The following is a 24758-nucleotide window of genomic DNA, read 5'->3' as shown; positions in this document are numbered from 1 at the left end:
GGGAGCTCCAGCACAAGAGTACCCCTTGAGATTCTGAAGTGTTCCCATGCTTTAAGAGTTGTGATAGGGTTTGTTTGGGTTTTTTGTGGATTTGTTGTTTGTTTGTTTAGTTAGGGGTTTTTTGTTGTTTGGTTCTTTGGTTTTAAGGCTTCATGGTCCTACGAGGTGGTAGCGTTACTGTAGTTTCAAGATTTTAATAGGTTGTGGGTTGTCTAGGGTGTTTAAAGGTTTGGGGTTTTTTTTCTGTGATTGCTACATTGTAGGCAATGTACGAGCCATGCTATTATATCTTTAACCGCAGGATTATCCAGTGGGTGATTTGTTAAAGGAAAATGTTCTTTTTCTAGAAATAAGCAATGACTCCTTAAACATACTGAACTAACAGAAATTTTTATGCAGGTTGATTTGTTTCTAGTGCATGCAGTAAATTCATTACACCTCTAATTCTGTATTTCAGAGGAATTTGATGTAATCTTAGACATTGCTTCATTTCAGATGTTCTGCAGGCTTTATGGAGCTCTGTACTATATACTTAATGTATTAAAATTGTCTAAGAATAGTTAAAAAACCCCACAACAGATAAATGACCATCCCTATCTATTGAAGATGACCTTTACAGAATTCTTGGGGCTTGTGCACACCACTGCATATTCACTTCCATGTCAAGCATAACTGCTTCTTTTCTTTTTGTTTCTGCTTTTAATGCTTAGCTTACTTCTCTGCTCTTCTGTAACTTTGTTTTGCTGGTGTTTTGTATCTTCTTTGCTTCTTCATCTGGCTTTCTGCTTCTTGGGATGACTGAAGATCGCATCAAGAGTGTCAGTGCACCTGTGCTAGGTACTGTATCCAAACAAGATGCAATGTGACCTTAATTTTGCTGTTTACTTTTTTCCTTTCTTTTTCCCCTCCCTTCCTCTTCTCTATGAAATACCAAGTGGGCCATCCAGATGGAATTCCTTAAGTGCAGTACTGAAATGAAGTAACAGCTTCTGCTGTATGGCATTCAGATGTTTTTAAGATACTTATTCCTTGTTTCATTCTGTTTTCACTAAAGTCAACAGAAAACTTCCCACTGATTTTTGATGCATGAGTTTTGGTACTAAGAATAGACAAGGCAAGGGTCTGAAGAGTCTCCTTCAGCCTGAAGATCTTGGATTAAAATAATGCATTTGAATACAGATGACTGACACAATACTATTTTACCCAATGTTTTATTATTTTTTGAATCAAATGTACAGCTGCTATTTTTTTTTACCTTCTGAGCGCGTTTTTTTAAATACAAGAACAATTTTATAAGTATCTTTTACTTTTTTTATTATGTTCTGTATTTAAACATTGGTCTCCCAGATAACAACTGTTAATTATTAGTATAAAATGTGACTATATTACTGTTCTTAACCCAGGAGAAACAGAGAATGTGGATGGTACAGTAGTGTCAGATGACCTTTCACCTCTTTCTTCGGGAACGGATTCAGGTCCACAGTCTCCATTGTCTCCAGAAAACAGAAAGAGTCCGAAAGGGATCAAGAAAATCTGGGGAAAGTAAGATAATTTTGTTTTGGTTTGTTTTAGTTCCCTACCAAAGCATTTCAGCTGAAAATTAATCCAGTTCTCAGCAAAAGCTACAACATCCACAGCAACAATAAAGTAAAAATCAGGAAAAGGAGAGAAAGCAGCTCTGTGATTGTACAGGTTTGTCCCTGTGTACACATGGGTGCAGAAAAATGGCTGGTAGGGTTCACAGCATCATGCTGTTTGAGGAAATAATACACTCTGCTGCCTTATTAGCATGCTAGTAATTTAGAATGCCAACAGTTTCATTAGCTATGAAAAATCAAATGATAGCAAGTTGTTCATTACAGAAGCCATCAGGCAAAAAAACGAGAAAACAGAAGAAACAACATGCACGGGGACTGACGTTTGCCTGCTTCAGGAGAGCAGACACTTATCTGGCCTCCAGTGTGGATTAGCGCTTGGGTTGAAGGGTTATGCCTGCTCTGCAGGGTATTTTCTTTCTGCAGAGTTAGGTCTAGACAGTGTTTGTCTGGGACTACTTCAGCTACCATTAGAATTAAATGTTTGTGGTTTACAGGAAGATTAATACAGCTTCTAGTTGTCATTATAGTTTCCATAGGAAACAAATGTTCTCTATTGCAAGCTAATAGTACTATCTTGGCACTCTTGTCTTGCAAGAATAAGAAGAACTCAGTCAGGTAACTTCCCTGCAGACGATCTGGGTTTGGCAGAGTTTCGCAGAGGTGGTCTCCGTGCAACAGCTGGACCTCGGTTATCCAGATCAAAGGAAACCAAAGGCCAGAAAAGGTAATGGTTCCTTCTTTACCTTGCATAGCATATTTTGCAGTGTTGTTAAATGTGCTGAACAGCCAAATCCTTCTCTTGTGAAGTACGTTTTTCCCAACATACTTCATTACATGTGGAATTCCACAACAACTGGAAAGAATTTCTCTGGCAGGAAATCTATCCTGACTAGCTCGCCTGTCTGCACTCCAGCTGCAGGTTGCAGCACTAGCTGTTTGCTGGAGTGTCAAAAAGTTTAACCTTGTTAAAGAACGAGAAAACTTATCATCATCTCATGTGGGAATATCTGCAATGTGATGAGGATTCAGCAATTCCCTTTTTCTTCTCTTCAAACAGAAAAAGGGAAATTCTTATTCTCTGCCCGCCTGCCCCCCCCATCCCATTCATGAGTTGGGGCTGGGCAGTCACAGAGGGCACTAGTACCACGGCAGACTGCAAGAACGGCTGTCGGCTTTTAGCGCTGCACAGAACAAAGCTCACTCAAACATACTCTGTAATACTGCCTCTGGCACACAATGAGCTTTCTGATAATAACCATAATTCTTTCCTTTAAAAGTTTCAAACGTTTCTTGTACTTTTCAGTGACTACAACGCTCCGTTTGCTCAGTGGAGCACTGAAAGAGTTTGTAACTGGCTTGAGGACTTTGGCCTCGGTCAGTACGTAATTTTTGCACGGCAGTGGGTGACTTCAGGCCATACACTGTTAACTGCAACACCTCAGGACATGGAAAAGGTAATAATCTGCAACTGTTTCTCTCAAGCAACCATGCGTGTTAATTCTGCACAACTAGGACCCTTTAAACAACTGGCAGTTCTACCTTTCTGAAATATGTGGTATCCATTTTCATAAATAACCTAATGAGATGGAAAGAGCCAGAGGCAAGGCAAACTATTCGTTAACGGTTATTGTTGCAGGAAATGGGAATAAAGCATCCACTGCACAGGAAGAAATTAGTTTTGGCCATTAAATCAATAAATGCAAAACAAGATGAGAAGTCTGCACAACTTGATCATATCTGGGTGACACGTAAGTGTGTGAACTATTGTGGAATTATTTGGAAAGGAATTTCCCCCACCTCTATGGATAGGCTGCCTGGTATCTGTTTGTTTAAGCAGTTAACCTACATCGTTTTAAGAGCACTAAGTTTCAACATAGTAAAATTTTCCATAGAATGAGGATTTTTACATTGTTCTTGACATCCAACGATACAGCTATGCAGTATGATCTTCCAAGGGGAACTCTGTCGTTCAGGCTGCAGGGAAGTAAGGGGGGGGGTGGTTCAGTCTAGCAGGAGCTACATTTTGCTGCAGCAGGTATGTGCTCAGTTCCACACTGTGTGTAAAGTAACACAGGGCTATTGTGGACAAAGCTGTTCGGTGGGAATTGCTTGTAGGCTTCTGGTAAGAGACTGTCCTTTGGAAAGGTGAAAAGGTAGAATGAGGTAGCTGTGGCCTCAGAAGCTGGCCAGGGGAGAAGGGTTTCATTTGCACTGATCTGGACTTGGGTACACCACTGTTCTTGTATCTGCAGGATGGCTTGATGATATTGGGTTACCTCAGTACAAGGACCAGTTTCATGAATCCAGAGTTGATGGGAGGATGTTGCAGTACTTAACTGTGGTAAGCTAAAATCCTTTTTCCTGCATTTAACCAAATTTAACTTCAGAATGAGTGAAGAATTTTACAATTTTTCCTTTGAATGTGAGCAGTTAAAGAATTTTTTGCACGACAGAAGCAGTGCCAGTAGTAACTCATTTGCATTGTCTAGCATGTGATTACTATTCCTACAGTACATAAAATAAGTCATAGGATATGTTATAGCTAATTTCTGTGAAGTCTTTCTTTCAATATTATATAGCTCACCACCACTGAAGGTAAAATGACCTATTTACATGCAGCTTCTGGAGTGCGTTGTCCTCCACACCAAGTTAGCATCAATATTAAACTAATAAGCTGCAAATCCAGTAATGGGTACAGCTCCGACCACGTTAGCAGCAAACCATGCATTACACATGCCACTGTGTTTTCTTGCTGTTTCCCTGCCCAGGTTTGGATAATTAAGTATTTGTTTTTGTTCACTGGGCTATGAAAAAATGCCCAATTTAGCTGTTATCAGAAGTACAGCCTTGTCTACACCGCTTAAGGAGCCTTTGTTAAGTTCCATGGCCAGGTGCAAGTTGCTAGCTGCAGTGATCTCAGCCAGATCAGAAACAGCCCAAATACTTTAGAACTATCCATGAGCCTGGATTCTACTTAACAGGCTACAAGCTCTCCTTTTTTTTTTTTTTTTTTTTTTTTTTTTTTTTTGGCCAAGTCTTGCTATGGTGCAATGTTTAAAAAAAAAAAAAAAACCCTAAAAAATGAACAACAACAACAACAAAAAATCTCAAAAACCCCCACCCTAAAAAACCCTCTTTAAAATATAAACTTTTATTTTGCCTAAACCATAGTTACCATGGTTTATATAAATCTACATAGCAAGCTTTAAATCTTTCTTCTTGGGGAAAAGTACCTGCTGTGGTATGTATTCTGTGCCACTTAAAAGGCGCTCTCCTTTACAGAATGACCTTCTTTTTCTGAAAGTCACCAGTCAGCTGCATCACCTGAGTATTAAATGTGCCATTCACGTGCTGCATGTCAACAGTTTTAACCCCCACTGCCTACGCAGGAGACCAGTTGAGGAGGTAAAAACATGTTTAAGTAATTTAATTTAAACAAGCACTAATTACCTGATTCCAGCCAAAGGGGATACAAAGGTCGCAGCATACAAATGATAGAATAGAACCACTGCTGCTAGGGAATTGCCTGAAGCAGCACATCTGCTGCTGCTTTCCAGCTCTGGAAGGTAACACGTACTCACCCATAGTAAAAATCCACTCACTCCTTAAGTGCCTGAACCACTTACTACTCAAACCGTATGTGCTTCCCTTTAGAAATTATTTGCTTAGTTAAAAGAAGTTAATTCACCTTCGGAGAGAATAATTTGAATGCTTTTTCTTGCCTGTCCTAATTTTTAACTCTCAAAGACTATAAGGTTTTTGCCTTACCTGGTCAGCATAGCTTTTATTCTCTTAGTCTTAAAAAACGACAATACTGTCCTCAGAACGCTCCCTTTTTTACACCCAGCATCTGTAGTCTCTATTGTTATACTGCTTGATGCAACATATGGGGTTTCTCTGCATTAGACTATGCCTGCCATGTCATCAGAGGATGTTTGAAAGACGCCTTGAATGGAAACAGTACCTTAGAATCGGGGTGGGGGAAAAAATACTCCTCTTTGAGGAAGAGAAGGAACGATGCTTTTATCTGCACTGACGATTCGATTGTGAACATGCAGTGACAGTGCAGCCTGTATTGTCATCACCTCTTCTGGTTGCTTTAACAGAATAATGTTTCGCCTTCTGAAGTAGTTCAGTGGTCCAATCACAGAGTGATGGAATGGCTCAGATCAGTCGATCTGGCAGAGTATGCACCGAACCTTCGAGGAAGTGGAGTGCATGGTGGTCTGATTGTAAGAGTGCATTTTAATGCTTTACTACATATCTAATAGAAATCAACAGACTAATATAAACCATCTTTTGTCTGGTGTTTGTCAAGCAGGAGGAAACAAATACATCTGCAATATGACAGTATGACCAGGCCTTCTAAAGAGCCTCTGTATCTAATCCACGCATCCTAATGTTACAAAGGAAAGCTAAAAACAAGGAACTGCTAAAACAATTTTTTTATAGTCAAAGCTGAGCTGTGCATGAGTGTTTAACAGCAGTACATAAAAAATGAAAACCAAAGAACACTGTACTGTGGGAAAGTTACTTATTGATAAGGCATCATTGAGTGTTTGAGTGGTGTTAATAGAATTGAGCCACAGTAACTGACTGTCCTGAAGTGGCAGCAGTCTTGCCAGCAATCAAGAACAAGATTTTTTTTTTTTAATTCAAAACATTCAGAACTATTTGCAGCTTAGTAAAGTCAAAGTTCTGAAATACCATGATTCTAGTGACATAGATTTTTTGCATAATTGAAATAGAAAAAATTGTGCAAAGATTAAGTTTATACTCTGAGTAAAGCAGAAAATTCTGAAAACAAATTTAAGGTTTGACGATAAATATAAATAAGTATTTGCCTGATCATGCTCTCTATTTCTTAGTGCCTACTGCCACGTATTTCCCATTCAAACCCTAGTGAGTGTCATATCGCCAGTGAGTTACAAAGGTCTAATGTAGACAGACAGCTTAACGAGAAATCCCTCTGATGAGCACTGTAATTGTTTACTACTGCAAATATTTATATTAAAAATAAATATTCTGCCATTTTTAATAGATTCTCGAGCCTCGCTTCAACGGTGACACACTGGCAATGCTGCTGAATATTCCACCTCAGAAAACCCTACTGCGCCGCCACCTAACAACCAATTTTAACGTATTAATTGGACCAGAGGCACAACAAGAAAAAAGAGAAATAACGGAGTCAACAGCATACACACCTCTGACCACCACTGCCAAAGTTCGGGTATGTACTGCTGTCAAAAAGGAGATATTTCAGACTTCCTCTCCCCTGCCCTATAAAGAAAATAGGGGACAAACGGGGGCAGGGAGAGGTCAGTCCTAGCAGGAGTGCTGCAGTTTCTGTAATTCTAGGTACCAAAGCATTCGATTTGTATCTGTTTAAATCAGCTTCCAAAACGAGCATGTAATCCAATCTGTCTTTTCTTAGAAGAAATACTACCTAAATGTACTTAAAATCAACTCTAACTCCCAGTCTGAAAGCAACTGAATTTATTTAGTTCAGGAACTATGTACTTTAAGGACGAGGGTACAGCAGTAAATCAAAAAGGAGATGATTTTGAATGTTTAAAGGACAACCTTATTTTTCTTACTTAAAACTTGTTTGTTTCTTATTTTAGCCAAAAAAACTTGGATTTTCACATTTTGGAAACTTAAGAAAAAAGAAATTTGATGAATCAACAGACTACATTTGTCCCATGGATACAAACCCAGCAGCTACGAATGGTACTCAGAAAAACTATGGCGGATGCAAAGGACTTAGTCCATTCACTGACAGGGAACTGGATCAGGTGGGACACACAGACTGACGCCATTCTCATCTCATCCTCTCCATGCATTCCAAAGCTTGCAAATAACCAACTGTTAGCGTGTAACAAAGTATTTGCTACATCTGCATGAACTCATTGAGAAAGTATTGGCTGTGGACACTGGAAAGAGTTCTATACTAAGAATGTCAGGTTAATTTTTTTAATCAACATAATAAACTCATCCATCTTCAAGCCCTTTTTCAGGAATATAACACCTTTACACTATGAGGACTGATGTATTTTGACAGTTAAGGTGGAGGTTGCAGTAAACACAAGACTTTTGTACTTATAGTTTCATAATCTGAGTATGGCACACTACTTTTTTCATTATCTTTATGGGTGGTTTTTAATGTAATAAATTTATTTGGACTAATTTGTACAAAGCAATCAAGTTCTACATGAAAGTACAACTGGATTGTCTATTTTTAACAGATGTTAATCAAAGAATCCAACTGAATTTTTCTTTCATTATGTACAGTGGGGAGAAGTTATGCTTAGGCACTGTATGTGAAAACAATGCATCAGTAATGAACAAGATTATTAATAAAATAAATACTTAAGTCACTTTTGTTATGTAGTTAGTGAACTTGTAAATGAAACTGTCTTGACATCATACAGGCAGGTGATGAAGACTAAGAACCATCAAATTTTATTCAACTTTGCTGTTGTGTAAAGGAATGTAAACCCTGAAAAACGGAGCTCCTGGAGGCTTGTGTGAACTTTGACAACACACAAGAGCCAGACAGAGGCAGCTGAGTAAACTGGCCATTTCCAGTGACCTTAAGTGAGATAAAAACACTTTAAGCCTAATAAGGGAATGGTCACAAAACTGAAAAGACTAACTGTGAAAGTAGTTTTTCATTTGCATGGTTTACTGCATCTAACATGTCATTTGTGTTCATTATCTAACCATTGTCTTTTTCAATGTACACCTTAGCAAAATAAAGTACTGCTCCTAAGTAGGGACGATACCCAATCCTGACTAGGAGTTGCAAATGAATGCATTAGGCTTGAGCCAACAGCTTACCCTATGTGGTTTTCAAGCGTTACAAAACCATTGGATTTTTCCCTGGGAGCATGATCTTCCAATTCAGCATGACTTCTGAGCATGTGCCCTGGAACTGATAATCTAGTTATATAAGAATAGGTAGGACCGTATCATGAAAGACTTACTGCTCACCTGTGGAAGACGACTACCAGAAGTATAAGAAGTGTCAAAACTGCCTGGAAGATAATATGCCTCACTGATAATATCAGTTAAGCTTTTTCTTTTCTTGTGTGAGTTACAGCTCTATCAATCTTCCTTAACCAGGATTCACTCCTCCTATCATTAAATGCATTTTCACATACCTTATAGCATGGAGGCATTTTTGTTAATGTGTGGAAAGCGGAGCTTTTAAACATACCACAACTTCATTTGTCCGGGCACAGATATCTCCCAAAGGTACATGTAGAGTGAATACAATTGCACATACTGTCTGAATCAAACTAGTTCTTGAATACTTTTACAGATGGAACATTCAGAAGGAACAGTAATGCAAATAGGGGCTCTTTCTCAAGGCATAAGCCATCTTACGGTATGTACCCATTTCACTCTTATTTTAAAGTCACAAATGTATTCTGTTAGAATTCAGTGGAAGTTGGTTACTGCTGGTGGTAGTGAAGAGTACATGGGGTTATAATTTTTGTTAAATACCTCTTTATAGCCTGGTTGCACTTTCACAGTCCAAAAAAACCCTGCTTTTAAATTGCACAAGAAGTAGTTTCATTTAGGCCTATTTTAAGTTTTCATGAACTCTGATCTCTCTGACACAATGACAGATATTCACCCCCCTAAATGAAAAAAATTCGTAAAAGATTTTGGAAGTAACCACCACTGAATGCCTCAGTCCCAGCAAAGTCTGGCAAAGAGGTACAGACTTGAAAATTTACATGAGCTAATACTCATGGAAAGGAACACAAAACAAAAACCCACTGTATTAATTCCTGACTCCATAGCAGCTAATTTAAAAAAAAAAAAAAAAAAAAAGACAAAACCCCAAAAAGTTGACTGAAAGGTATAATGAAGAACTACATAACATACTCTAGTCACATGCCACACACACAATCTCTGTGAGAATTTCCTCAAGCAAATAAGTTGGTTTAACGCTGCATTCAAGAAATTCCTCTTAATTCTATGTGGTTCTAACTCCCTCTGTTGTGAATCTGATCTCATTACAGTCGTATTTCTTTAACTAGAGGCCTCTAACTGAGCATGCTTACACATTCACATCTTGTTTTTTCAGACGATGTTAAGCCAGGATGAAATGCTGAATGACAGCAGATTTTTAACACCTACCTTTGAAGACTGGAGATGATGGTTCAGCGTGACCAAGAACACTAATACCTCATGCCTGTCCAGAGGGGTGGCCAGGAGAAGCTTGATGCTGTGATACAGAAAAGCTTCACCGCTTTTCTGCCAATGAGACTTACCACATAGCATTTAATATTGTCAATGTAGCGACGCGTTACAGGTAACTCTCCTCCACGCTGTTTTCCATATTTCATAATGTGAAATAGGTGTTGAGAGAGAGAAGTGGTACTCCTATCCAGAGTCTGGAAAGCCAAGACTGGGAACATGTTTCACCCTTTGATTCAGTCATCTTTTACGTGGTATGTACTGTTATATGAAAGATCTTTGGTAATTTTTTAATTTTTATAATTAACTTGTACTGCAGGAATCATTAATACTCTATTGTACCCTGTGGATTAATCAGAGCCACCTCGAAATTCAGATGGATGCTGGTGAGGGCAGCAGTAATGGCTCACTAACTACTACTGCAGTCTTGCCAGAGACTGTTTCCCATGAAAGGATTTTCATCTCTCATCCCTTTCACTAGCACATGGCCTGCCCTGTTTTTATCTAAGTAAGTGCAGTGTAAAACGGGAAGAATGGAACATGATACTATCTATCAAGCCCTTGCTTTTATCAGGAGGATGACAATCGGGATGGCGTGTTCGCAAATCTTTACCGACTCAAAACCATGCTGAGCAACTACAGCAGGAAATGTAACTTTGAGACTACCAGAAAAACTAATGGACTTGAAAGCTGGTGCTTCATTTAAAGTGATATTTTTGTCCTGTGATTTTTACATGTGCACTAAGATGTTCATGATCAAGGAGCAATCGTGACACTTAAACTATTGTAACATGTAACTTTAAGACCGGTCTTCACCACGCTCGGTAAGGTAAGCGCAACAGAATTTCCAGCATGATCCCTTGTTTGGTTTTAAATGACAGTTCTTTAACTAGAACTATTGAATGGACTCTTTCTATGCGCTGACATTTTGTTCCAAACGGCTAGCACTGACATATATGTGCAAGCATCAGGATGTGCGCAAGCCTTGCGCACAGTCAAAATGGTTCAGATAAAGTTTCCTGAGCCCCGTACCTGGTTGCTCTGAAACAAAGTACAGGCGCCCAGGAAGACAGGGATGGCAATAAGCCTATTTTTTTTCTGTAGTTACACCTAATTAGACATACGGCTGCAAACAGCCCTGAGGACCTGAGACAGCAGCAGAAACACTTTTGTAACATTTGCATGAGAACTGGCAATGTTATAAACAGTACGGCTGTTTGCTTTCAATTCTCTTTTCATTCCAGCTACAGATAGATTTTCATAGAATACTTTACTTAGGAATAGGAGACACACGTTACTGCTCTGTGATGTGTAAAATGTGACTCTAAGAAGCATCAGGCAAGTACCATAATAAAACAAATTCTTGTTTCTTTAAAACACATGATGGCATAGGCCTGTTGCTATTCTACGGAGCTAGGCAGGACTGCAGCACTATAACAGAGGGAAGTATGGCCTCTCACTACTTACTTGAGGGGCTGCTCAAGGGTGAAAGTGTCTCCTTTAGAGCAGTGATTACTTGTGGCATCTGTTGACGTGTGCCTCTCGTGTATTAATAAGGTATTAACAAGATATCTTAGTAAACAGGGAAATGCCAGAAAAGAAATCTGTTCAAGCTGTAAAGAAAAGACTTAGTATGTGTATGGATGGTTTGCATTACTCTCTCCTTGTTGGCTGCAGGGTGTTGGTTTACATATTAATATAGCCTGAGGGTTGGTCACTGCCAGCTGCGACCCTCCCACATAAAGGGGACATCTCAGGTACTGTCTAGAGTATGCAGCAAGGGTTCTTTGAGAGCTATCGGTGGCACTTTTTGAAGGTGACCTCTTCTAGCCCTCAACCCATGAGCCTCTCATGACAGACCCTGCACTGCATGGTCAGATTTTAGAAGCTAAACACATGATTTTGTTGTCAAAAATGGTAAAACCAAGGCAAATTTTTTTCCAATCACTGAACAATAAAATGATAATGGAAGATCCAAAGGAATGAGAAGTCAGTCTACACATCAGCAAACTAAAAATGCTTAATAAAATATATTGAACATGCCAGTCAAGTCCATCTCTGATCTGGCAATGCAATCAACACTAATAACCAGGCCATGTACTATGGGCCTTTGAAATACTTCATCAGGTTAATTGGCCAGCAGACTTATTACAGCACTACACATAGGATAAGCTGCTCCAACAGAGGCAGCCTTAGTATCACTGGGATATTCCAAGCAGATTTTCAGATTTTAATGATGTATTTATAACTCAGTGTGGTGGTGTGCTAACTTGGCTGTGAATAGTCGATCTACAAAATTATTGATTTTTTTAAAACTATATATAGAGTAAGAAATCCTAGTTAGCATAACACAGGCATAAATGCTTATTTTCTGACTGTTATGAATAAATTCTGACTGTTCCTCCATCTCTTGAGACTGTGGAATGATCTCTCATGAGGGACAGACTCACAGTCTAAATCCCTGTGTCTGTCTGCAGTGCTGGTACAAACGTAACTGATTAAGTACAAATCCACTGTGTCAATGTTTAGTCTAATCCTTTGGCTTTGCTTTAGATAAATAAAAATATTTTTAAACATATTCATTAGCATCTGAAGAAACAAGTCTTCTGGCTCAGGGATTTGTCAGACCCTAAACCAAATGCAGTATAAACTAATTCCTGGAAACGAGCATGCAGTACTTCAGGCACTGAGGACTAAGAATTAAATGCTATGTGGTAAAAACACTGAAATGAGGCATGAGCTGAGTTTAAGATCGACTCAGCATCACTTACAATAGGAAGTAAGAAGCCACGTTTTCTCTCACACAAGGGGAATTTCTGAAACTGCCAAAAAAGCAAGCACTACTCTTGGAGAATGACATTCAAATGATGCAACATCATGGGATAGTTAAATTTGTATATGCAGCCCAGAACTTCCATATATAGTTGGCAGTGATTGATTGGCTAAGGCTGTTAGAAGCCAGCATGAAGTTATGTAATCCTCCTGAATAAGTTTCACACTAGTAAGAATTTCTGTTACAGTAATAAGCAATTTGCATGTTACCCAAATTTTGTTCACTTTTTCACTAGTGGATTGTGACCTCTTTCTTAGTCCCTGGTAAAGGGCTGTAAAACAGCATTTAAAAAAAACCCAGCTGTTCTTTGTACTCTTCTTCCCCAGGCCACACTAAACGAGTTACCTATAGAGCATGGTCGAACAATCCCAGTCCAGTTTTATAGCCTTCTCCCAAATTCCATACCCATGTTAACAAACAAGTGTTTTTACCTCTGTCCTACCTCTCCTATTACACTGTTTTCCTCAGAATTAACATTTCATACTAAAGAGGTTACAGCAAGTTACTTCCACACAATTGGAGATGACCTCACAACTTCTTAGTATTAAAACACGCAAAGATAATTGTGAAGTTACAAACCAAAGAAATTCTATTAAGCAGTTAAAGGAAACACACACACAGAAAGAAATACTGCCTAGTTACATATCAGTTGTTCCTGCAGGAAAATATGCAGTACTTACAAAAAGGTAGCAGATGATGTCAGTGTTAATAAGAAAATGTACTGCTCTTGGGATAGCCAAGTTTGTCCAGGCTGGGCTGACAGGCAAACTGAATCATTGGTGGTGGCCCACACATCAGAATGAGCGTCTCGCTGCCAGGGGGAGGGAGGTGGGTTTTAATCATGTCTGCAGTGACGAAGCCAGAACTGTACTTCCAATCTGAAACAAAGAAATTAAACTATTAATTTGAATCTCTGTACAGTCTGAAGCTTTTTTAAACTGCGCCCATTGTACTCACAAAGCAGCTGAAGAATCAGCAAAGTTATGTCACCATCACTGTAAGCCAAGAAGGGGTTAAATCCCACTGAGCTCAAACCTAGTGGTCCCATTAGATAGGGACAAGCAGCATGTGAATAACAAGGATCTGGTTGATAGGACCTGAAAGCCTGTGAATAAATGATAGATTTAAACGAAATCAGATAGCAGGTAGGAATAAACAGTAGTAAATCAGCTTTTCCAGTGAAGAGAGGTCACCCGGGGCAGTTGCGCAAGGAGAGGTATTGAGACCTGTGCCAGCCAACACATTAAAAAAACCAACCAAAAACTACTGGAAAAGAGACTGAGTGGTGAGGTGACAAAAGTTCTACCATGACAAAAGTTCTACCATGTAGTTAAGTGATGAGAGGAAAAAAAAAACGGGGCGGGGTGGGAAGAATTGCTAAATGATTTCAGGCAATAATATTATTGAAGGCATCTGCCATTTAAAGTAAGCCAAGTAGGAAAAATAATCCTGCCTTCACATATAAAAATATGAGCTTTTAGGTCATTTATCAGGACCAAGATACAAAAGGCACATGAAATGTTAAGTATTAGGAAAGGAAAAGAGAACACCACTTCCAATGTCAAATTAAAAATACAGAGTTTGCCTGCATCTTAACTACTGATGTTCAGTTCTGATCTGCTCAGCTCAAAAACAGACACAGCAGAGCTGGAAAAGACTGCAAGAAGAAGGATGTGGAACACCAACAATCTTCAGGGCAGAACAGATGGGGCAGTAGGGGTGAGTGATAGATGTCTGTAAAATTACTAACACGAAGACCTAGTCACGTTCTCCTCCAACACAAAAGTGCTAATCCTGTGGAACCACTAGCAGACTGCCAAAAAGCTCACGCAGTCTCAAAGGGGACACAGTAAGTTCATACAAAAGTCATCTACTGAGGGTTACTATTGCTACAGAGACACATTTGGCTCAGAACAGAGAAATATTAAAGCCTGGAAAAGTATCAAGGCCTGCTGATTACCCTCTCTGGCCATCTGCTTATGGCTATTGCTGACAACAGGTACAGAACTTTGATCTGACTCAGTTTGGCTCTTGTGTCTGTTAAACAAATGCTCAGATCACTTACATCCTCAGCAAACATGAATACCCAGGTTTCAAAGGCGGTTCAGTAGAGTTCAACCTCTGCCTCCATTTCTAATTCAGTGCTACACCAGCCTACAGTTAATGCCTTAATATATACACCTCTAACCTAGCCTAATCTCTCTAATCTAACCTAGAGCTGCTGCAAAACAAAGATGTGCATGGTCTATTTACAGGTATTAAGCAATTTAATGCCAACAAAATGCTAACATAAACCTGATTGGGGAGGCAGGCCAAAACAGAGCTGTAACTTTTGCTGAAAAGTACAAGAAACTGGCACATTCTGAAATACACCAAAAGATCCACTGAGTAACATGTCTTCCCCAACAGGAGTTAATTATTAGTTCACACTTTCTAAGGCACACCTGGATTAAAAAACTTTTCAAAACAGGTGTTGTGGTTAGACTTCTTTCTGAGGGCTTGAGGGTGTCAATGTTGTTTACAATAGTGTAAGACGAGGAGACTTGATATTCTACTAATGGTCCCTTGGACAAGAGTGAAACTGGCTGTTGTACTGTGACAAGCAAAGGCATTTCCAGTGTGTACCAGTAGCCTACCTTGTGGAGGTCTGTCCAGCGTATACCAAAGCACAAACTGATCGGGATGCCTCTTAGCAATGTCTTCTAGCTCAGTCCTCAGTAATATGTCGTTTTCGGTCTGCAAAATGAGACCACTGTTTAGCTCCAAACCATCTCAAGATGCCCTCTAATGTCAGCTCAGCTGGCATTCAGCAAGACACATGCAATGGTAACTCATTCAAACCAAGAAAGTGATCTCCCCCCGCCCCCTCTTACATGATAGGCTATTATCATTACAGGCTTCTGTAACTTCAGATTAAGAACAACAAACTATGAGACCTAACAGCCACGTAAACAACTGTGGTAAAGATGGCACTCTGTAATGCAGGCTAAAATACCAGTTAGCTGGATCTGTCTCTGACCCTGGCAAATACAGCCCTGTACCAGCATGGTGAAGGTTAACTGTAGAAACAGATTGATGGAACAAAATCTGGTTTCCTTGACATCAGTGAAAAACTGACTAGAGGGATAAGGATCTGTTCACGCTATTTATTTCCTAATATAGGAATTAGGGAGTGTAAGTGAAACTATGAGGAGCTACCTTCAAAACAAATAGAAGATGATGGGACCTATGACAGCACCACGCAGTATTTATAAAGGGCCTTATGGCTAATTTTTTTTTAATTCAGTTTCTCCTTAAGTCGTTTTGACCCAAGACAATAGATTAAGAACTTACATAATAACCATTTCCTGCTCTTCCCTATACTGATAATTTTTAAATGTGCCATCTCAGATAATATTTTCTCATAAATAGTTGGGGGAAATACAAACTCAGTGGAAGAGTATGAAACATGCTGAGCAGTATTTTCTCCAGGGGTCAAGGGCCCACCAGTTTAAAAAGCTCGGAGTCCAGCAAAAAGAGTAGGCTAGTAAAGAAGGAAAAGAGATGTCAGTATACTCACCTGATTAGCAAAGAGAAGGTAACATTTTGTGGAGTCCTTAGGATCATTTGTGATATGCCGGATCAGCTGCAACATAGGAGTTATTCCTGTTAAAAAACAATGCAGTTAAAAAGCAGGTATTTCTTTCAACCCACATAGGGCTGCAGTTTCAATATTAACGCTGCCTTCCTTCAGTCTTCGGTAGGAGCTTAGTTCGCACAGGGTTACCTACCTCTGAATTTCTAATCTGTGCCAAATGCAGGGGTTGGGGGTTTCTATTATTACAAATCACTGCAAAACAAAACCAAAACCACAATACTTGTATCTGGGGCTTTCCGCTTCAGCATTCTCTATCACATACAGTAATTTTACCCTCAAGACATTCTCCTAAAATATTTTTTATCGTTGAGACTGAAGCTCAGAGAGATGAAGTAACTCCTCTCAGGTCACACAGAAAATTAAAACTCTGAAGCTGCTAGCTCCCAGGACTGAGCTCAAGGCACTGGAATGCCTCAGTGTCACCAACTGCTGATGAAAGGAGATACACGTGGAAGTGTTCTGCTACTAAAGAAGTGGTTGATACTCCTCACATGCATCCATAAGGACATCTTCATTCTCTAGACATTCTACACAATGAGAATAGTTTTACCTGTTCCTCCAGCTATCATGCCAAGATGCTTTGCAAACTTCTTCTCTGGTTCAGACTTCTTGTGAGGCTTGATAAGAAAGGTACCTAGAAGAAATAGTCAAAACCTATAGGTACAGTAATTCCTAAACAAACATGGATCCAACTTCCACGGGAATAAATGGCTACAGCCTACCAATTGATTTTGCCAGGTCTTCTGGAAATGCTAAACAACTCAACACAGCATCGAGTGCAAAAAGTTGAAACCTCTTTGTCTCTGTAAACTCCAATCCTAGCTTTGAACAACTGATTTACTCCTCCCCTACTACCCAACATAGTTTATAATAAACTCAAGGATTCCCACATCACTGCCTAGAACACAACTCAGCAACTCTGAGTGTTAGCGGTAGCCAAAGGTACCCCAGCCCCTACTACAGAGAAGTAGGTTTCTTAAGCCATCTTCATCAACCTCACTTGCACCATGGATCGAGCCACATTCAATGGAGTTGTATTAAACCAGCATCAAGCTGCAGCCCCTGCAAAGATTAGGATCAGGCATGTTGGAGCCTTGCACACTTTTACCATCAAACACTTCATTATTGTAATCCTTTTCCAGTTAATGAGATCCCCATGACACTTGCAGTCAGCCAGGCAACTCCCTTCTAGCGCCCTGTGATGAGAAGACCTTGCCCATTTTTGCTCCACACCTGGGCATACCATTGCTTCAGAAACGTCACAAAACCAGACAGATTGTAATTGAATTAATCTCCGAGGACCAAGCCAAGTGAAAAGCCCATGAAAAGTATCTTATGTGAAAAGCACTTGACAAATTCCAATCATCTTTTGAGATATCTGTAAGTAGCTCCACTAGCTTTCCAAGCTACTACTCTTTATAGCAACCAAAGCAGAGCAGAAAGGAACGTCTGTAAAACATGCATCACTCGTCTCCTCTGAGAGATACAATGAATTCATCAGTACATTACTCACTCATCATAAAAGGACACGATCCAGAGAAGCGCCGAGCTCTTATTCCCCTGAAGTAGGAGTTACACGCACTGCCCCTCTCAGTCAAGATCAAAGCAAAATCTTTCACTTGCATCTTGAAAGAGGATTACTTCTCTGAACTTACTTCCTTACAGTCAGCACAGACCTGGTTTAATCACGAAATAGAGCTGGCTCACAGTCAGCAGGTTATTCAGTAACAACACTGAGATCCTCAGAGGGCATTTTAGGCCACAACCTCCTTTGCTTAACAAGCATCTGGAACCTCTCTCTCCACATGTATAGCTGAGGTACTGTTTCCAGTGCAGCCTCTCAGTAATATAATGCAATAGTGATTTTTTTCATATTTAATATGTTCCCAGAAGCGAGACAACAACCTCACACCAAGTAAACACAAAGTACTCTTTTCCATCACATCAACTCTGATGGGCTCTGGCTCAAGCCCAGGAAAGGTGGACTTTCTCCTTTCCACTTTGTATAAAAAGATTCTCTAAAAAGTTGCCAAGTTTTATAAAACACCTCTGAAAATAGCCAATACAAGTTCCTCCCTTTTGCTCTCCCACCTTCTTGTCACAGTACCTGCCCCCTTATAGACGAGGAGCCCATTTGGCCCTCTGAAGTCAATATCATCTCCAATCTTCAAGCCATCTAGGTACTGGGACATCTTCCCACCTTCTGGAAACTTGGGATTCACATTTTTGTGGTAGACCTGTAAAAACAATAATTTGTATGATACCAGCCACTAGCTCTCCTGCAGACAATATTACCAACTGTAGAACACAATATTGCAGATCTGAAATTTAGCTTCTGAGAAAGAACTGGAGACAATTCTTTGCTCTCATATATCTCTTGTGCCTTGCAACAGGAAGCAGCCAAAATAAGTAAAATGCTCTCTCAGGTACATATTCCCATGCTCTCAGCAAACAGCCAGGCGAATAGGACAGGTGGCAGGCGGGTTATGTATTGGTGCCCTCATTTCACTATCGCTCCCGCCAGAACCTTATGTTACCCCATTTTTGTAATTGCTCCTTCTGAAAATACCATTGCTGCATCTTTTCTTTTTAAGAGGAGACTTCCCAGAGACTTCAGCCACATGACAGCCTTTTCACCTTTCAAAGCACATAATAAGCATTAAGTAGTTAATAACAATTCACCATACTTGTAACATGAAGAACAGAGGACACAAAAAGCCCCCAGATTTTTACCTAAGGACAAACTCTACTGTAGAAAAAAATTAGAAAATCCAGAAGTCCTGGGATCAAATCATCCTGCGTTCCCTAGCTTAAAGGATTTCCCGTTTCTATATCCCATTTTCTTAATCAATAAACACATTAGCAGAACTTCTGACACAGATGTATAGTTGCAATCTCCATAGCATCACCAGAGATAGCAGTTCTTGTTGACTTGTTTCCTCCTTACAGCTATTAGCAGTAAGCACTAGTAGCAGCGTAGGCAGCTTGAGGGAGAGTGATCGCCATTCATGCATTGCCAAATAAGAGATATTAGGCAATTTCCTGCAGTACTGCCAAGGAAGTGATTCCCTTCTCCGTCTTCCCTACCTCTGCTATCTCTCCGTGACATACAGCAGATACACAGGATACAACCTACTATTCAAGGATAATGTGAAATGAGTTGTTTACTCTGTAGTCATCCTATCTGAAAGAAATCAATCAAAATAAACTCTATATTTCACTAAAATGAAGTACTTTCCGTCCTTCGAGTTAGCAATTCATCTCTATTAAAGAAAACCAAAATTTACCTTTATAATTAAATCCACATAACCTTTTGTCTCATCACTGGAAACTGGGGTATAGGCTCGAATCACCAGATTACCATTGATTTTTGCAGAAAGGTAAACATGTTGGCCTAGGGAGAAAGAATTACAATCTGAGTATTTATTTTTTTTTCATCCCCAGTTTCAAACTTTTCTTGGGCCTAGAGGTCAAGACAAGAGAGAAAAAGGAGGTAGTGTGACGCCTTAAACACAAGCAATGATGGAGAAAAGCTTTACCATATAAATGCTCTATAGAACATATAGTCTCTTTTCTTTTTTCAGCAACAGTTTCTGGAGCACGGGGTAACTGAGGAAAGCCAGTACATTACAGAATCAAGCATAAGATACCAGGGAAGTAGGAAATTTATAGTAAAATTGTGATACAGAAAATCTGTTGCTCATTCTCAAGTGTTCTCTATATTTTCAGTTCTACTGTTCTCATATTCATTAACAAAGTGAAAGTAAGGATACACCAGTTCATACAGGCAAAGAAAGCAAGCTGTATTATGGTTTAATAGCAGCAATCTTTCAGAGCAAACTTCCCAGAGATTCCAAGACATCAAGAACAAAGCCTTGGGCCATATTCCTTCTCCATAACTCCTGCCTCCATAACACTGCAGCTTCCACAGCACTGGATGCTGCTGTCCACAGAGAGCTCTTTGCCCAGCCCAGTGCTCCAAAAGGCAGACTCTGAAAGGAACCCGCTTCTTTCTGCTGATTAAAAGAACTGAAAATCCTTGCCAAAAGCAGTCTTAGCCAGACAGCACTAACTTAGAGGGCTGTATGGAAGAAGAACAAAAAACAGGAACAGTGCTGGCAGAAAATACGTTATTCTTCACAAAATGATCCTGGTAAAAAGCAGAAGGCAGGAATCTCCCAGGAAGTAATCTGGCCCGTGCAGTTTCAGGATCTTATTCCTAAATTCTTAAGAGTAAAGTTTGCATAAACACAAGCACTGCAGGGCACATCTCAATTAGTTTATCATTTGCCTAGTTAACGCGGACAGTTCAGTTACACTTTCCCACACAAGCCAGAAGAGAATATTGAGAAAGACTGCTGCACTTGACAAGCAGCATGCAAGAAGGACAAGCTCACAGCATGGAATGGGAAAGGCCCTGACACTTGCCACACAAGAAGGGAAACTGCATCACATGGTACAGCACAAACAGGGCTACATCTGCCACATCTGCGGTTCAGAAAGGGAGACTCTCCCCCTGCATAGATTCAAGGTCCAAAGTTCAATGCCATCAGTTTTGCAGGGTACAGGAAAGAAAACTGTGCCAATCCTTGTCTGAAATAAACTTCATGCTGCAGAAAGCAAGACACAGTTGTACGCATACGTATGTAAATTGAAGGTAAGTGCATGCACAGAAAAGGCTCTGGATATTTCAGCATCTTCTATATACAGTAGTTGTATTTTCCCCTTTGTTCTGCACAGAATAGTTACAAGCTTCCCAGGCAGGAGCGTTGTTCTCTTTCTCATCTACAAGCGTGACTGGATTCGTCAAAAGCATGAGGACAGCTGACAATAAGCTGAGGGCACCAGATGGGAGTAGCAAGCAAATAAGTATGAAAAACCTTTGGGAGGTACCATTCTTGCCTGTATCCTGACTGGTGGTGAATTTCATCAGGCTCAGTTCAGTTTCACTGTTGTTTCTCTAAACTACACGACACAATCTAACACAAGCAGAACAACGCACACACAAAAGATCAGAAATATAACCCTTTAGGAAATCTGACATTTCTCTCTGACACGGCAGCATTCAAATGCAGCTTCTAACTCCTTGCTTTGCTGGAGTTCGTTAAATTAATTAAATTCCCAAGTAAAAAGTCCAAGAACTATGAGTACAGCTATAAATCCTAAAAACAGAAATACATGTAATGAAGTGTTTTCAGTACTTACCTATTGGTAATCCTAATATATGATCTGGTGAAGGCAGCCCAAACCGGAATTTCTTGGTATCATGACTGACTTCCTAAAAAACCCCCAAACCAAAATCAGAATTACGTCAATGCCACCACAGCTTTGAATTTCAAACTCTGTTCAACACAATATGCTTTACTAAGCCTGTTCTTTGTTAGCATGCAAGCCAAATGCTAGGAAGGGAAGCAAAAATGGCATTAAAAAGTTTAAACAGATCATAAGTTTTAGAACCAAAGTCTCTTCCTCTTTAATTCCACAAGGAGTGACTTTTGCCCATCAGCACAAACCCTACAGCACATTTACATAAAGAAAATCTGGAAACCTCTATTGCCCAAGGCCAGCGAGCACATTTCATAATTTGTGGCCAAAGATCAGGCAAGACACGACGTGCAGAAGCACAGGCTGTTGGGGATTCCTTCTCACTGATGCACATTGGACAGAAACACAGCTCTAAGTCAGGATTTAAACGCACAACGAAATGAGTCCTAACTTCTTTTGAAACAACCCCAACTCCGCAGTGTAAGCATTAATACTTTTAAGACTCCTGCTGTAGCTGTACCCTAAGGAAACATTGCGGCCTGGCAGCGGCAGTCACAGCCACCCTGGAGGGCTCTGCGCGACCCTCGGGAGCCGAAGCCTGGGGCAGCCATTACGGACCGCCCCCACAGACCTCCCCCCCCACCCTCGCCCGACCAACGGACCGGCCGCCCCTCGGAACCGCTCCCCCGACCAACGGACCGGCCGCCCCCTCGCAACACCCTCACCGCCCGGCCAACGGATCCACGGCCCCCTCGGACCCCCCCTCCCGGGCCAACGGATCCACGGCCCCCTCGGACCCCCCTCCCGGGCCAACGACCCACGGCCCCCTCGCACACACACCCCAGCCCCGGGCCAACGGACCGACGGCCCCCGCCCGCCGGGCTCCGAAGAGGCCGGCGCGACCCGCCCCGGCGCTCGGTCACCTCCTTGTCCACCAGCCGCAGCGGGTATTTAGCGAGCGGGTCCTGCAAGGTGACGAGGCCGCCCGTCCTCCGCCCCGTCCCCCTGAGCAGCAGCAGCAGCAGGGCAGATGCAGCTACCACGGCCACGGCCACGGCCACAGGGGCGTCCTGCGAGGAGAAGAAGGGCAGGCGGTCGGGAGAACAGCCCGGCACACCCGCGCCCGGCCCCACGCCGGCGCTGCCCCCGGCCGCCTCCCTCGCGGCCCCTCACCGCCAGCGCCTCCATGGCGGCCGCCCGCAGCTCCCCGCCGAGCAGCCGCCGCTCCCCCAGCGCCCTCTGCCCGCCCGCCCCCGGCCACTCCCGCGGGTGCCGCCCCCGCTGCCCACCAGGGCACGCGTGGGGAGCGGGCACCGGCGGCACGGCGTGCCGGGGCATCGCTGCACAAACGCGTGAGGCCTGCTGGAAACGCCGTTCCTCCCACAGCCCGGGCTCAGACAGGCTACCTTAGGAGACCAATTCCTCTTTGAAGTGTCTGTTTTGTAAAGCTCAGGCCTACTCGGGAGCACCGAGTGGTTCATGAGCGCTGCACGGGCCCTCGCCGCCGGGGCCGCTCGGGACAGCAGGGCCCGCTCCCCAGGGTGGGAGCGCACCGCCGACACCAGGGGCCGCTGCACAGACCAGCGGGGCAGAAGCAGCCACAAAATCCGGTTACCCGGGGTGGACACCCGCTGGCTCTAGTCCTTTTCCTCCCCTGCATTCTCCTGCCTCAATTTTCATTGCCTTCATGATCGGCAAGCGAGTTCTGGTCCAGTCCCGGTTTCCTGCAGTCCATCCTGTAAAATAGCAAGTTCAAGTCTTCTAGGCAGAAACAGCATGCAGCCTTATAGTCTAACATACAAGGTTCACAGGTGAAGACGGCATCTTCCGTTTTCATACACAAACACCCTCCCTCAAGTCTGCAGCAGGTACAATCCCAACGAAGGGCCGTGAAGGCTGCAGCAGCGCTGCGGGTGAGGACCGCAATACAATGCCAGTGCACCAGCAAGAGGCGCTGCTGGTTGCTGGGCTTTGCACTTGGGACTTTCTCAGCAGACAGCATGTGACAGTACACAGTCTGTGTTGCAAACTACTGACAAACGACCAGTTAACTAGGGAGAGGTGGGGCAAGAAAGATGAGGTTCAGCTAGTGTGACTGGGGGAACAGAAATGTTTTCCTACTTTCCTCCCTACCCCCTGGGCCAAAATTTTACTTTGTGACAAGAAGCACTAATGAAGTAGTTAGTATCTATGGTCTTTAAGTTGCTCTTTAAAAAATACCCAAACAACCCAAAACCAACCAAACAAAAACCCAAACAAACAACACCCCCAAAAGAAACCCAACAACAAAAAAACCCGAACCAGTAGACACCAAGTACCATTATTCCCTCTAAGGAGTGTAGGACAGGCGCATACAAGTTGTTGACAGACACAAAAGTCAATTAAAAGGCTTTGAAGTCCAAGCCCATGCCACAAGGTTCAAAACAGTTTGTTTAAAATAAAAGCATGCCCACATCAGACAGACATGTCTTTTTCAGGAGGAAGAAAACAAACGGATCAAACCTACAGGGAAGGAAGGGGTGCCAGGAAGAATGTCACGGTGTGCCAAGCTGTAGATGGCAATACAAGGAGAAGAGAATAAATCTGATGTATTAGTTTTTGGAATGCATGCATTTTATGTGACTTGTAAAAAGACTGAAAGAAAAATACATTGAGTCTCCTGTGCTACTGAAGTACTGACTATGGAATTAATACCCCACCGTGCTCTTTTTTAATTTTTTGTTAATACTGGCTTTCCTCCTCTGACTTCAAAAGCAGGGGAACCACTACCAAAATATAACTCAACGCTCTGTTACGCAGGCTCCTGAAAACAGAGAGAGCCTCGAAGCTACATATTAGAGCTCCTTTCCTGAAGTAAATAACTCCCTGTGTCAGTGTCACACAAAGCCCCTATCCTCAAGAGTTTCATAACCAACCCCAGGACCCCGAGGCTACATGACCCATTCTACATGATTAAAGAAGCTAGATTCTCCCACTGAGGTGCTCCGAGTTCATATTTTCTAACAATATGGTAATGGCACAGCTTGTAACTTTTATATATTTTGCTTTCATCAATGATCTACCATATTATCCATGTGGCAAAAGGCTCTGAAATTCAAGGAGACTAAAGCAGAACAACAACAATATAGACAAGAAACTTTCAGATCTATCAGTCAGAATTCATCCTGAAGGATAAATGGGAATAAGTGAAGGATAAATAGGAATTTAACCTTTT

General features: G+C 41.6%; 2 protein-coding genes across 2 annotated transcripts in view; one reads left to right on the top strand and one right to left on the bottom strand.

Moving 5' to 3' along the window:
• Positions 1-12387, top strand: part of PPFIBP2 (PPFIB scaffold protein 2) — a 110556-nt gene extending 98169 nt beyond the window's left edge. The window contains exons 19-29 of the mRNA XM_075094877.1: positions 1404-1542; positions 2194-2322; positions 2902-3052; positions 3235-3346; positions 3851-3939; positions 4881-5003; positions 5705-5830; positions 6640-6828; positions 7223-7393; positions 8923-8988; positions 9697-12387. Coding sequence (XP_074950978.1) covers positions 1404-1542; positions 2194-2322; positions 2902-3052; positions 3235-3346; positions 3851-3939; positions 4881-5003; positions 5705-5830; positions 6640-6828; positions 7223-7393; positions 8923-8988; positions 9697-9768 — 1367 coding nt within the window. The 3' untranslated portion in view covers positions 9769-12387. The remainder of the gene's footprint in view (positions 1-1403; positions 1543-2193; positions 2323-2901; positions 3053-3234; positions 3347-3850; positions 3940-4880; positions 5004-5704; positions 5831-6639; positions 6829-7222; positions 7394-8922; positions 8989-9696) is intronic.
• On the bottom strand, positions 1196-23052 carry LOC142057924 (NADH-cytochrome b5 reductase 2-like). The gene is given in 11 exon segments (XM_075094882.1): positions 1196-1533; positions 13323-13520; positions 15279-15378; positions 16202-16287; positions 16830-16913; positions 18387-18516; positions 19567-19673; positions 21485-21557; positions 22468-22614; positions 22718-22893; positions 22896-23052. Coding segments are annotated over 10 exon segments (1206 nt in total). The 5' UTR covers positions 23026-23052; the 3' UTR covers positions 1196-1533; positions 13323-13347.
• Positions 23053-24758: the final 1706 nt, after the last annotated feature.

Source organism: Phalacrocorax aristotelis, chromosome 5, assembly GCF_949628215.1.
Source record: "Phalacrocorax aristotelis chromosome 5, bGulAri2.1, whole genome shotgun sequence".
In the NCBI taxonomy this organism is placed as follows: domain Eukaryota; kingdom Metazoa; phylum Chordata; class Aves; order Suliformes; family Phalacrocoracidae; genus Phalacrocorax; species Phalacrocorax aristotelis.
The sequence above is the reverse complement of the archived record's forward strand: the minus strand, read 5'-3'. Positions and strand labels throughout refer to the sequence as shown.